Genomic DNA, 15,680 nt, shown 5'->3' with positions numbered 1-15,680 from the left:
ATCAACATCATAATTCATCATAAGTTCCAATAGCTACGTTAATTAGATCGAAATTAACTCCAATAAAAAATTCATTCCACCTGCTCTCACCTCTCTCGCCGCCCCCAAATGCACGCCATGCAAATCCCAATTACCCCAGTCGCCTCTAATCCTCACCGACTAATCCCTCGATTAATGCAATTCCACGCACCGTCCTCGGGCAGGTGTTGTCCGTTTTCGGCGGGAATCCCCCAGTGGCGGCGGCGGCGGCGGCAATCTCGGTAATGCATCATTTCGCCTGCATCACCCTCGTTACCGAAGGCGGTGTGGCGGCATGATTGATCGCACGCCCCCCGGCAATCGACCATCCGCTCCTTACCGCTGCCACCTCACGCCAACTTGATGATAGGCTTAAGGCACGCGGCTCTTGGTCGATAGCGATAACACCGCCGCCGATGCTTCATTGTATGTGGCTATTCGTTCTTTGTTCGGGTCCGTAATTGCATGGATTAAACCCGGACCATATTGGTATTTTTCTGGAGAGGTGGCGTAACAACGCGTCAAATGGCGTGCCAACGCTTTACAGTTATTATGACATCAGTTGACATCCATTGTTTTTGGGCTTCAGACCCGAACAATGAATCGCTGGGATCCTAAAGTAACAGCGGATGTATCGACATAAACAGGCCGTGAATTGTAGAGGCGGCGGCAGAGGGCCGAAAGCGGGAAATAGCGCAGATAAAAGCAAAAAATAACACAAAACCGCAGATAATAACAATGAAGAAGAACCAACAATTCGAATAATAGCTGTTCTACCCTATACTTTTGTACAAAAAATTCTCAAAAGTGACTTAATTATGTTTTTTCACATTTTCAGAAATGTAACTTACGTTATAAAAGCTTCTGAAACATTAAAAGTGGATTTTCTAACAATAATTTTGGAGTTATTTTTTAATTTTAGCGCCCTTTGAAAACTATTAATTTTTAATCTAAGGAAAAAAAGAAATAGCCAACCCACAGAGTTGTAATTTATACGATTTCATCAAGTTTTGTAAGAGAAGAAGGGGTGAGTGCATCAGACATGAAAGAATGGTACTGAACCTCCCACATAGAGCAATTAGCAGCCACGAGCGTCCCCTTCTTGTAATATCCCAACAATCTGCATAATGAAGAAAGCCTGAAGGAACTTTCTGAATATTGATCCAGCTTCTCTTTTTAACGTCCGATTTTTCAGATTTGGCATGGTCAAAGCCCAAACCGGTTTTATTGTCCACCGTTCAAATCAATCGCACAGAATCTAATTCAAATCATATCCATCCCGCAGCCATCAATCCATATGTTATTGCCGCCTCTCGTGCTGCCAACAATACTGGAACTGGGGAGTTGCCGTCATTTCGGAATACAAAACACCTTCCTTCCCTCCGATCAAATCCGGATCTTTTCCTCCGGCAAAAACGTAACATACTCGACTCATATTAAACATAAGCTCGGCAAAATCACGTCATTCGCGCGTTCATAATTCATAGAGAGTCGGTGAGTTGAATGTTCGACGCTCCAAATCCAATCTCTTGTAAGGAGGAACTTCCTATAAACACCTACCCGCAGAAGCATATTCCTCCCTCTGGTTCCCTCGACTCGATGAAATCGTGCCAGTCACATTTTTCCTTCGGATAGGCTCATAGGAAGCCGATCAAAGCGGAACGAGTCTGAACATGGGGTGGGTGCGATTAACATGGGGGAGCTTGCGTGGCTCAGAGGATAATAGCAACAGTAATGGAAATAAATTATGGATGGGAAGTAGAACGGAAGCGGAATGTGGTCTATGCTTCGATGTTTGGCCGGTGGTTGACGGTCTGTAGATTTGAGCCTTTTCACCGCCTGGACAGTAGTATTCAAACTGTATGATATCTCAATTTTCTCATATCTTCTAATTAATAATATTCTTATCGATCCTAAGGGAAAATTACGAAGAAGCACGAAATTGAGAACCTATGTAACGGTGATGTAACACTTGCTATAAGATGTTATTAATCTTATTAATTTTTATGCATGCTCAGGTTTCAAGTGAAAATTATTTTCATCTGATATGAGATATGTCTGTAAGGACTCTACACACGTTTCTTTTTACTTTAATACTTTCCTGTGCAGTTCTAACGCAAAACGGAGCGTGTGGAAGTTAATTAAAAACTGAGCAAAAGTAAGAACCGACACTGTACTACTGGTTTGGTGGCAATATTGGTATTAAGACTTACCTTATTAAGATTAAGAACTGCACAGACAAATATTAAGGCAATAAGTAGCTGGGTAAAGCATTTCTGCAAAATGGACTATACATTGTTTTTATGAATTAATTTCACAAGTATACTTACATTTATTAACATTAACGACAAAAATAATTTTGTTTTGTGAACATTTTTATATTACCTACATATTTCTCTAATGTCATGATTGTTATGGCCAACACATTTTTAATAAAATTTCTGTAGCACAGAAAACACAATTTTTATTGATTTTGGTTGTAGGTATATTAAAGCAAGTATTTTTTACGTTAAAATTTTTTGTTCGCAGTAAAAATAAGTAGCTAAATACACTCAGGAAGTTCAAATTCGTCTAAAAGCGCAAAGTGCTTGAAAATACTTGGAAGTATCTCTGTTGTTAAATCGTAATAACTAGTAAAATATAGGGTGATTCAAAAGTGTCGGACCATTTCCTGGGTGGTAATAAAGAACATTTAACTGATTTAAAAGTTCTCATGACAAAAAATTGTTTGAGTCTTTTTTCACGAGATATAGCTCTTCAAAGATTAGATTTTGGATTAAGTTGTAATCTTGAATTTAGCTAGTGGAAACGGCAGGTCTTGTAAGACTGAAAAAAATTACCAATTTGTGTCTTATGGTCTAAAAACATTTAACAAACTAACAAATTCAACAATAAATTAAATCCAATAACATTGGAAACAAAAAACATAAGATGCCTACATGGTATATGAAAATTGACAGTAGTTTTTATCAAAAAAAAGAAGTTGAAACAAAAATCCGAATTCATGTTTATGCTTAGCTGAAAGTTTTCTATTACCATTCGAGAGTTGGTCCGACATTTTTGAATCACCCTGTATGTCTAAACCAGGTTTAAAATGTGTTGTGTATGCTTGTATTGAGTCACTAGAAATAAAAATTTGTTGAAATTATATTATTCTATCTGATTTGATTTTTTTTTGTTTATTTAATTTTTGTGTGTATGTATCAGTCCATCGTATGAAAAGCTTTTGGTTGTGTAGCCCATACAAAAACATTGTAAAGTAGAGGTTACAAAACATTTACATATCGACAACATAACACAGCTCCGCTTCGATTCCCCTTCGAAACATTCGATCACGCTTTCCGAGCGGATGAATATCAGCCCTCTATCTACCGGTGTGATTCACTTATGCCTCGTGACAAAGAGCGCGCCTACAATGTCGTCCATGTGTGTGGATGTGTGCGCGTAGGCGTGCTGTATATGAAATACGATGGGTTTCGAGTGGCGGTCTGAGCGATGACAAGGCCGCGACGCGTTTGTCTTGGAAATGGGGTGTCGGGCGCCGCCGCCCGCCCGTCGGCCCCTCGCGCTGTTACCGACGCAGGCACTCGGTAACAACGCGCGTCGTGATAAATCAGCGTGACCGATAGCGGCAGCAGGAATATAGCGAGCGCTCCGCCCGGATTTGTGCGTATGCATTGTTATGTCTTATTGATGAGCGCTTAACCGGCCGTTATTGACGTTGGGCCTTCGGGCCCACAATTGGGGGACGATTAGCTGCCTCCTCGGACGGCAAAAACTCACGAATCTTTGATGAAGGTCGACGCACTTGAACGGCTTTTTTCCCCCGATTCGATGCCGGAGTACGGATGTTTTTCCTGGAAATTGCCGGGAGATTAATGAAGGTTTCCGCGGAAGCGGCCGGGAATTTCCGGGTGCATATCGGAACGAACTGGAAATTTCCGATAGAGGACACAACGGATTGACCGCCGACAGACGACCACCGCCAACGAAACAACATGTATTTTATTGTTTAGAAAGATCATTATTTTTGAAATTATAATGAGTTAATGCTACTATAAAATAAATACGTAGATTTTCAAAAGTCATTGTTCATATGCTGCACTGTTTGTCAATATTTAGGCGCATTATATAACTTATTTTGTTACATTTTTATATCGATAATATAGGTATGCTGTTACCGTCATTGTATTCGTATAATAACATGTTTTCTGAATTCTTCGTCATTTGTTCGTAAAAGAACAAATAATTGAGACGGATGTGTATAGAAATTTTATAAAGCTTTTTAATGATGCGAAGACTAGAGTCTAGTAGAGCTAATATTGCAATTTTTTGCTTTTTTATTTTTAAGGTTTTTAAAATTTTTCAATTTATGCATATATTTATTACCTACATCAAACAAAAAACTTGATAAATTAATTGTCAAGGTATCCATACCCGTTTAAAGCAGTATTTTCTACACGTCGGTATCACTTACGGGACTTGAGAACAACATAAAATATCGTGAAAAACAATTTCTTTTTCTCTCTATCCTTGCTGAACTTAATATTTAGAATATTTAAGATCTCTGATCTACCAAGTAGGTTTTTAAGTTTTTCTATAAGCTTTTAACGTCGCTATACTTTATACAGGCTGTCTCAAAATTGACGCTCGTACTTCTGGGGTTTGTTTCAGGACACTAACAGTGCTAACATAGTTCGAATAGTAAGAGTGGAAAATTTTGCGATTATTCTTCATTATCGAGTTAATGATAAAAGCTAAAATTTAATATTTTAACTTTAAATTTTATAAAAAACGATTCATATTAGAAGCAAGATATTTTTCACATTTGTTGCCATAAAATATTCTCAAATAGGTTTCGCCTTTCTTCAAAGAAAACATTCCTATGCTTTATCATGGAAGCACAAACGTTCTGTAGCACATACATCGCCATGGCCGTGGTAATGATTTATGTTACATAACTAATTGGAGCGACTTTACGGTAAAACTTATTATTTACATACACATTAAATTTTTATCAATAACTCGATAACGAAAGACAATTGAAAATTTTCTACTTTTAAATTTCGATTACTGTTAAAATTTTCAGTTAAAATTTTGTTAGTATTACTTCAAGAAGCAATAATACAATTTTCTTAAGACAGAAAAATATCGTTAACGTAGGTGTGAAAGAGTTAAATTTTAAAAGCATCACGTTTAGATGCCTTTCTATAAAAAAAAGAAAGAAAAGCGTTGTTTCATAAAGAAAAAACAACGGAGAAACTTTTCAAAATGGTACTGAAATCGCAAAAATCTGATGACAAAACATATACGTGTTTCGAAACTGTATTCTACATATTTATAAAATGGAAGAACGTCTCGTGTTGTAAAATTTCATGTCACTATGTAAATTGAAAAGTCTCTTTCAAAAAGTATTTCTTATTTGCTTCCATCTATATAATATCTCTCTATTCTCTATTATAAAATTGCAACATTTTATAAATAACGTTTTAAAAACTTAAACTACTGTAGTGTTAGTTTACGTTATCTTTAAAATTGGAATTTTGACGGAAATAATCTTTATAAGATAACAGCGTTACATTTACATTCTAAATTAGTTAAATGTGACGGTGCACGGAGATTTATTAGATACCTACCACCCACAAGCTTTCTGTTCCTAACCACCGAACTGTTACATTTGGTTTCTTCTTTTCTTACCTTATTGTTATTCAAACAAAACGCTTCTAGCGTATTAAGCTTCTATGGACTTCCAACCGAATATTTATTCTTTATAACAATTATTCTGTGACTTATTTATTTTAGTATCGTGAAACTTAGTCCGTCTCTGCACTCGCTGAAAGTGCTCTCTTAAAAATCCCTCCGGCTCGTTGTGTTGCGGGTCAGGTGGTCATCCGCGAATCACGTCCTAAAGATGACAGACGACCAGCAGGAATATGACAAGTCTGGGCTGCGAGCGTCGGGCGACGTCAGGGACGTCGACACACCTGTTGCTGCTTCGCTTCAGTTTCCGCTTAACAACGGATACATGCACGGTCGTTATCGTTAGCTCTCGCGCCGCCAAATAGGACCAAGGACTGGCCGCTTATCATTCCGAACGCTGGCGCATTATTTACCCGCCAACGCCCCGGAATGATTAAACGCGACGCGGAGGGCCGGTTCAACGCTCGAATCGACTTTTTTTCGAACTCGATCGGAATAAAAAAGAAAAGTGTGCGTTTTCGGATGATCACGACTCTCATAAATAACGGACGCTGTTCCGGGACCAAGTCGGAGAGCCACAAGCTTACTTTCGTGTAGGTGAGTGAATCCGGGCTAACCTGATAAATTGCTTAATAACCGGCCCGTGAGGATATGCGGCGCGATAGATCGGCTAAACACGGTCGACGCCCTTCTTGCCAATAGAAACAGCTAAAGTAATAGAATGGCATCCATACATTACACTTGGTCTATTTCGAGTTTACTCTGACTTATACAAAAATCTGCTTCTGTTAGACAAAAAAAAAATTCGTATAAAAAATAGACTGGTTCAAAACAATACTACAACTACTTTGACAAATTAAAAATTAAAAATTTGTCTGCTGTTGGTAAAAAATAAAATTGTTTTCCTATGTTACCTAATTTTGATTGAAACTATGAAAAAATGTAAAAGGAAATTTGCTTATTCATAGAATAAATAGACAGAATAATTTTTGCTAATATTTTTTGTTGTACTTTGTTGTTTAACATTTTTATGTATTTCATTATTGTTTAGTTGAATCAAGATACGTTAGTGTAAAGATTTATGTAAGACATTTTATTTGAAATTTGTAAAGTAATAGTTACATAAACACCATAAACCTCAAGTTCTTTATGAAGAATGAATGATTGGTGATTGTCGAACGCCCGGACTATGCTTAATAAATCATTTTCAACTTTGGGGTATTTTTTACGGTCTTTTCAGCTTCGAAGGTCGCGCTTTGCACGGGTTAAGGTCTCGGGTCGAGATTGCGGTTCTCAGTCCGGGTAATCTAGTCAAATGTATTCGCCAGGGATTCCGTATGTCGATGTTGAAGACGCCACAGAGATTGGGACCGATACTTTAGAGACGGCTTCGGTCGACAGCTTCGCCTCCACACGTATATATGAACTTGCAAATGTGAAATTGATGGCTTTTGAAATTTATTCGGATTTTTTGCTGTGCATGGAAAGGGTGCAACAAGTACAAAATAGAATCGTAAAAATTGCGGTGGCTTAAAATAAGTTTGAATTCGTATTAATATAAAAAAAAAGCAAAATGAGAACTATTATTTTTTTAATAGTGATTGAGTTTAAGGTCAAAAGTGTAAATAAATAGATTTAATAAAACAATAACGTGTTTCTTTCACAATTATGCATTTAGTGGTTGCACGCTTCTAGTATTGTTATAATTTTCATCAATCGGATTTTAATACATTCTCTGAAACTTGAAAACCTAGCAAACTTTTAAATTTTCATAATCGATCGTCTTTCCGACCAAAGCTCCACATGACACGCCATCTAAAGCCAGTAGCTCGTACTTCTCTTCTCGCTTTACCGTTCCCTCCTGAATCTCACAAAACTTCCAGTGTTGTCCATTGGCGTCGCTACTACCGCCTAAAATCTGAAACAGCGCACAATCTCTTATTTACTTGAATATATTTTATTTCAGCTGCAGCAGCAGTAAATCGAGACAGAGATAGGGCGAAATCTGAAACCTGTTGATTTGGGAATTTAAAAAACAAGTAACCACATGTTGATCGCGCTATTTGATACATTTCACCCCCCACCAACTCTATCAATTATGCCGTTTTTATCGAATTTCGACGGTGTGTTTATTTCGCCGAGCTTTGGGAAGCTGCGATTTTCACTAAGTGGAGTTGAACTTTATTACGTCGTGCACGTCACTCTTGCAGGGGTGACACACCTACGGATCTTATTTCATTTAGCGACTCAAAATTGCTTATTACATACCCGCATCGAGCTTTTGCTAATTCTGAAAGCTTGTGACGAGCGGATCATTGCAATTTTACAATTTTTTTTGGTCACTGATTGAGCTTTTTGATTAATGGTACCAATTTAGCTTTTGCACGTCTGTCTTATGTAATAAGCCTGCACATCTTGATTAAAATAATAAATAGATTTACAGCGACGCTAAATCTTGGAGAAGGGGCACCGATTAATTCCCCTCTCAGGGCCTCGCTCCCTCTGCCGCCATCCAAGATTCGTGCGAAGTATTTTTCAGAGATCCGGCGAGAGTCCTTTTTTCCTTTTTCTCTTTTTCGTCTTCTCCCTGGAGTTTCGGCACGACCGTGTTTTTGTGTTCGTCGGCAGTAGGAGCCTTGCTATCCGAGCGAACTTCATTTTTCCGTATTTCATAGTTTTCCACCGCTCCTTTTTTTTGCTTACTCTTTGAACGTTCCGCTATCTCGCTTCGTGCCGTGCCGCTTTCCAAATGGGTCGCCTTAGAAAAACTCCTGCATTCGACGCGGCTTTTTTATACTCGCTCATCCCAGCAGGAATATTTCCAAACTCAATAGAGAGGAAATAATATTCGGCAAATAGCAAATGGCATTCAGGGGAAGCTAGGCGTATAACAACAACTTTTTGGGCACTCACAATCATTGATTCGGCGTATTTTCCTTGCTTTTGTGAAATTAGTTGCGGCAATAATTTTTAATCAATGTAGTTTTTTTTAAGTAAAAACAGATTTTGTCACTCTACAAATTGATGTTTATTTAAAGCAATTCATAAATAAAGTTGTTACTTTTCTTTTAATAATATTTTAGAGTTTAGTTTTATTGTGAAACAACTGTACCTAAAGTCAAGTGGTAAAGTTTGAAGAAGAGAGCGTATCGATCGCTTTTTTTTAGAGAACAGAAATGTATACCTTGTTTGAATGGGTGTCAAGTTTCCCTTAAAACAAAAAAAATTCTAATTATACTTAATGTCATGTCAGTGGTCTCGAATGTTGCTCCCCTAAGTGTGTTACTATTGTTACAAATTTACATACATATAACGTTGCTATGTTATGAGTTATGACCGATGTAACGCCGCCATTTTCTCTATGTTACGTTCGACGGTAACGCCGCTATAAACAGATATAACGCTTAACGGCGTCCATAAATCGCCGACGATTGTTTTCATGTGAGCATTCCTTGTAAAAAGACGCTCGAATAATTATCGACAAGTGTTCCATTTGACGACATTTTTACGGTCGAGTTTTTACGATTGCGAAGCGTGTCGTTCTCTTCCTTTTGAAATTACATCCCTGTGGCAGCGTCCCTTCACCACAGGTAATGAAGTGCAATTACTGCTCGGCTTCGGGCACACATATTGGCAGACGGCGCACGGATCTTCCTGCAGATGTGTGTGTATATCAATGCAGGGCCGAAGGGGTCCACTAGGCATTACGGGGGGCCCGGTGCAAACTGCAGACCCGGGTGTCGACCGGCCACCGAACCCGCAGACACAAATAAGTGCTTGACGACTAAGCCGGTTGGTTCTGAGGCTTCAACGTGTACCCACGACACCTATCACTAAGCCATTATGGGATCCGGTAGAGGTTCCGTCAAAAAATACGTAATGATGTAATTAGCACTTAATAACTTAATAAGATACAAGCGAGTGGTTGATGCGGAACAGAAGAAGCAGATGCTCATGTAGGAAGAAATGAATAATTTGACAAGAGGACCTTATTTAATGAATCCCGATTTTATTTTTATTTTGATTTTTGTATCATTTTTGACGAAATACAGACAAATCTGCATTGTGGTGAACAAAATTACCTAATCTATTTATTAGTAGGTGATTAATAGTCTTGACCATTATCTCAATTATTACGTTTGCTATTTTATTAATCGTTTTCTTTATCAAACTTTTATTGTAGAATATTATAGCTTATTTTTGAATAACTTAATTATGTTACTAGATCGGTAAATGGTAAAAAATATTAGAACATATTATATTATGTGAGACTCTTTTGGTGTTGCTGCAATCACGAAACCCTTTGCTGTCGACTAAAGCAAAATAGAAAAGCTGTTTTAGAAGTAGGACAAAGCCTTCTTCAACATACAAATACGTCTTTCTTCAGCGTCGATTTTTCTGAGTAGAAGTGGATGCAAACGATGCGTCTGTTTTTCATGTCTAGCGCTCTTTTCGGCCATTACGTTAAACAAACGTTGGAAGTTTTTCATAGAATTTCCACCTGCCGGCGGGTTACACCGCGCGTTCGGTTAAAACCATAGTAACAAGAGCACAGCATAGCACGGGGTGCGGCGTCGTATGAGAGGGTGGTTCGGATATTTTTCCTTTGTGTAGGAGAAAGGTCGAATCTTCCCCCAGCCCTAGAGCTGTGTGCGAGTTGCACCGTCGAGTTAGTTCCACCCTCTCGGGCTCCGACGGTCGGGGACTACTCACACCACCGCTCCGGTTTTATACCCCTGGTTACCCTCAGCTGAATACCCCGGCTGCCGGAGTTGTGCCGAATCATCCTCAACCCTGCAGACCTCCGGAATATCCGCCGCCTACTCGACCCTCCAACCCCACAGCCACTCCTGCCCCTAATACGGAACGCTAGCGCTATAAAGCGGCAAAAGGATTGTCGCAAGGGTTATAAAGAAAGAACATAGAGATAACTCGTTTATTTAGAATATAAAAAATATACACAATTATCTTGCACCATTTTATTTTTATTTCAAAGAATTTATTGTTTGATTAGTCAAATAAATGACTTGATTTTTTTTAAAGAGAAACCACTTCATTATTTTTTAAACATCAATAATACTACTCGTATTATAACAATTTTAACTTAAGAAATATACTTATAAGTAAATTGTAATTGACCAAATAAAGTTTTGAACATATTAGGAACAATATACTCTTTATTGATGTTGGTATAGATAAATGAAGTTACTTTTTTATATTTTATATTTTAAAAAATACATTCATTGTTCTTCGTGTTTTTTATGCTTGAATTAATACCTAATATTTAATTTAGTCAGTGTTCTATTTTCGAGCACTGTCAAATTACAGAAAAAGGACAAAAGCTGAAAATGACATTAATTGGAACACTTCTTTTTTTTTTAAATGTTTTCGTTCAAGTCACACAGTTTGAGGTGTTAAATATAGTTAACTTAAAACGAAAATTATTTGTGAAAACGTTGTAGGTATAAATATTTCTCGCTTAATTAATATTTTTTTAAAGTTTTAAAATCTACTTATAATTTGTAAGGAAAAGCAGACAATGAAAATAACTAAATAATGAAAATAACAACTATAGTTAGCAACAATTAGGAAATGTAAAATTTGTATAAGTGGATTAGCAGTACATATACCTAATTTCCTCAAATTATTGAGATTTTGATCATTCTTATTCTAACTTAGAGACTTAGAGTCTGATCTTAAAAGGTTATAAATGTTTAAAAAAATTATATGAATGTATCAGTACTGGCGGTTGTAATAATTAGAAATTTTGGAGTTTTATAGTATATGTAGTTTAAAAATCTCGGTTTACTAAATTTTCGCTTCCTGAGGGTCGCTCCAATTTAAACTACAACCTCGATTTTTAAACTGTCTATAAAACTCTTGTTGTCTTAATAGCTACTATACAGGGTGATGAAAAAAAGACGCCCACGATTGAAACAGGCGCGTCCTTTTTTATTGAAACATTGTGACCATCATTTCAAAAATAGTCTAAATAGATTCTTTTTAAAATTAAAATTTAAACAGTTTGTCTAACAGCACAAAGCGGCAATATTGTACAAATTTCTTTTACTAAAAAACTATTTCATTCAGGTATTTTTCGTATCTGGGAAACCTTTTTGACTTTAATCATTCAAATTTCACAGAACAAACAACATTGAAAATTGATTTTTTTGTTGCTACCGTTTCCAATAATTGAATATTACTTGGACATTTTCTGTATCCTAGGATATCCTAGGTATCCAAACATCTTCAATAAGGTTTATTTCAATAGACATTTTACACATTTTTTTTAAGAACACCGTCAACAGTATCAAAATCTAGACTTTAACAATGAAATTATTTTAAAACTGTTAATTATATAGATTTCTCTTTTCTAAAAAGGAAAGTCTATATCTTACTGATAAGAGCACAAATCCAATTTTGGTCTTCGAATTCGTCTTTAATAAAAGATCACTTATAACATGTGGGTTAACACGGGCGCCTTTTTTTCATCATACTGTAGTTGCAATTTGTAAAAATAATTTCATTCTTTTTTTGGTTTAGTAATGAGTGTGAATAATGAGTGTAGTTAATTCAACAGCGAAAATTTCATTCAAAACCAAATTTGCATTGAGAGAAGAGTTTTATTTTGGACATCGAGTTTAAAAAGAAAAATAATAACAATAATGTTTTTAAGTATTGACTAGTGTGTGCATTTGAACTTAAATTTTTTGCGCTATCGCTCGTATAGAGATCGTTAGTCTAGCTAAACTTTTAATATCTTTTTGTTTGTTTTAGAACTCTACCGGAGAGCCAATCTACCGCAAAGTCGCCGTCGTGGAGAACTTCTTCGACATCATCTACAATGTTCACGTGGAACTAGAAGGCCGTCCCGGCAAACATGCCGGTCAAAAGCGAACCTACCGTACGGTAAGTCACCAGAATCCAATATCGGAACCTCTCTATCAGCATCGATCCGTTTCGAAGCGTTATTATCGTTCGTTTACGTCTCATCTTTCGTAACGGCGCGTTGCATCTGTCAGACTACAAACGAGTCGTTGCTTGATATTCGGCGGATGTAACACACCTGTTGATTGTCAATATATTTCAACGTTTGTAGTCTGGCGATATGGAAATACGGTTATTTGGTCGGAAACATCAACTCTTCGTTTCGTAGAGGGTTGTTTGCGCACTGTTTTACACTCGATCTTCCATCCCTCTTCTATTTATTTAGTCTTCTCGACTATTCTTCTTCTTCTACGAAGCGGTAATTGATTCGGTTGTAAGAGCGCGGATTCATGGCTGGTCAAGTTCGACGAGGAATCTGAGTTCTGACATCGCTGATGGAAGAATTGTGTTGTAGAGGAAGACAAATAACTTCGCGAGTATTAACAGGAAATTTGATTTTTACAAGAAAGGTTGTACACGATGAATATAAATGAATTTTTTCACAAGTGGAACAAGTTTTGGGCTTGTTACAATGGAATTTAACGAGAAATTCAAAAAAGACGCAAATATCTTACTTTCAGTCGAGTTTTGTTTAAGTAAAAATTAATTCATTGAGAGAGACTTAAGCTAAATCAAGAATCTGGACTTAATTATAGAAATATTATTTTTTACTCTTAATTTCAGTAAGTTCTGGCTTGTAAACTTGATTTGTTTAACATCATTTTAAAACAGAGCGTTCATATTGTCTTATTTTTACGTTTAGTATTTATTAGTTTCGTATTAGTGTTTGCGTTTATGAAACTTTTGCCGAAATTTAAACAAAAGTCGTTGACACATATTCCAATTTTAAAAACTGTTTTGTGTGAAATTCTTGCACTATGTCTTTGAAATTCTATCGCTGTCATTATGCAACTCGTCCCCGGCACTATCTCATCTTTCGGCGGTCATTGTCGCGGCTTTCCTGCTTCCGTACAAAAACCGTCATTGAAACGCCATTCGCACGTTAACAATTGTTGTTCCAGATAACGGAGACATATGCGTTCCTGCCGCGCGAAGCCGTCACCCGCTTCCTCCTCGGTTGCACCGAGTGTCAGAAACATCCTCGGTCCCCATCGCCGGCTTCCGTTCTGCCCACTCCGAGTCCCAGCCCCACGTTGCCCCTAGTCCACACTCCCGCGCCTCCCCTGCCGACGCCGCCCCCGGCACCGCCTGCCGAAGTGTCTCCTTACCGGGTGCCCCCGGCCGCCGAAACTCTTGATCTCTCTCGCAGTAACGGGGAAGTTCAAAAGGCTGAACCGAGGACTGGAACGCCGGAGCTGAAGCGCTCGAGCAATCCCTTGGACGTGTGCAACCTCACGGCGAAGGACCCGCCGAAGACGCCACCAAAAAAACGACATCTGAACGGAAACGAATCCAAGCAGCCGGCGCCCAAGCTTTGGTCGCCGGTGGAGAGCATCGAGAGGGAACAACAGGAGTCCAGGAAGCGGAGGGTGCTTATGGCAGGCGACATCGATTATTCTTTGCCCATCACCACCACATATCTCAAGTATATGCGCAGTTTGGGATGCACGGACGAGGATGCTCTTAAGTTCGAAAACAAACACGTGAGTCTTGTTATTGAACACTTCTTGCATGAGGCCATCTCGCACTATTTTTACTAATATATTTTTTTATTTGATTAAGGTTTTTAGGTTTAGAATAGAGCTTTAAGACTATTTTCTGTTATTTATTAACCACTTATATTTTGTTTTACTTTATTTATTTATTTTTACTAACTTTTCGTGTGTATTTCTTTACTAACATCTACGTTATCCAATAAATTTAAGTAGTTTTTTAAGACAGTATTATGTTGTTTTGTTTTTTCCACTTTTTGATGAACAAACATTTTACATAAACATTTACCTTTTTTATCCACTTAATTTTAAATATTTAACATGATCATGTCACGATCAGTTGCGTTATACTGTAAACGCGTTTATTGTGATTCAAGAATTTTCAGTCTACAGGGTGACGTCGAAATAAGTGCACATATTTAAATGAAAGAACAGTGTTATCTTGTGTGTTCTGATTACCTGTTTTTACTCGGCTGTAATAGTGGGACAAAACCTCTTTCAGGGATCTCTTTTGCGACGCACAACGCACGTACAAAGAGTTATCAGTACTCACAAAAAACAAAAACAAATTTGAACTTGAAATTGGAGTAACTCCTGCCTTATTTTACATTACTTTATACAGGGTGCGCCAGAACTCGAGCCCCAGAGAAAAATGCCAGTAAGTGAACAATACGCAATTCAGGAAATTCGGCACTTTTTTATACCAACAATTCGCAATTAAGTTACACGTCGGGGTAAATCTTGTGGTAACTAAGTCATTTTTTCCACACAAAACAGAGTACTAAGTACAGACACAACCTAGCAAAGAAAACTCTAACACACTGACCTTATTAGTACATGAATCATCTTTTTTTCAAAAATTTTTTGTCGAGATTCTGCTTGTACATATTTCGTTTCCACGACTTTATTGCAGTAGAATTTTGACTAAACTTTAAATAAAACTGAAATAGAAAGTCCTTTTATATCAAGGAGTTATTTCTTTTATTTTGTGCACTTATTTCTTGTTTACCCGGTATTTTGTGTTCCCCTGCAGGGGTTACTGCAGGTAAGTGGTATCTATAGGGATGATATCTCTTTATTAAAAATATTGACGGCTTTGAGTAATCAGCTCTTTTCTTCTATATACACCCCATTGTTCCTGTTGGTTCTGCATCTATAGGGTTGTCGATCAATAGTACATAACAACGCATCAAGGCCCAAATTGCATTCACGTGAAACACGCAGGGTCTTGTAATTATACACGTTTCATTCTCCAGAACTGATATTTACTCGTATTGGCAAAATCACAAATTAGTCTAAAAACTTAGAAATTGGCAATTGGATTATAATAAATGTTTGGATGGTTTATAAAAGGTTTTTTGGATATTTTTTTGTATTATAAAGCTATATTTTGAAGTATCAATAGCATTAATATAATATAAT

General features: G+C 37.3%; 1 protein-coding gene across 3 annotated transcripts in view; it reads left to right on the top strand.

Annotated features, from left to right (window-relative positions):
* Positions 1–15,680, top strand: part of LOC123011951 (nucleolar protein 4) — a 118,536-nt gene that overhangs the window by 58,384 nt on the left and 44,472 nt on the right. For all 3 annotated transcript variants that reach the window (XM_044409680.1, XM_044409679.1, XM_044409678.1), the window contains exons 2-3: positions 12,496–12,627; positions 13,668–14,249. In XM_044409680.1, the coding sequence (XP_044265615.1) occupies positions 12,496–12,627; positions 13,668–14,249 (714 nt within the window). The remainder of the gene's footprint in view (positions 1–12,495; positions 12,628–13,667; positions 14,250–15,680) is intronic.

This window comes from Tribolium madens, unplaced genomic scaffold (genome assembly GCF_015345945.1).
Source record: "Tribolium madens isolate multiple individuals breed KSU strain unplaced genomic scaffold, Tmad_KSU_1.1 Scaffold_91;HRSCAF=231;Tcas5.2_LG7, whole genome shotgun sequence".
NCBI classification, from domain to species: domain Eukaryota; kingdom Metazoa; phylum Arthropoda; class Insecta; order Coleoptera; family Tenebrionidae; genus Tribolium; species Tribolium madens.
Note: the sequence above shows the minus strand (reverse complement) of the source record. Positions and strands in the feature narration are given on the sequence as shown.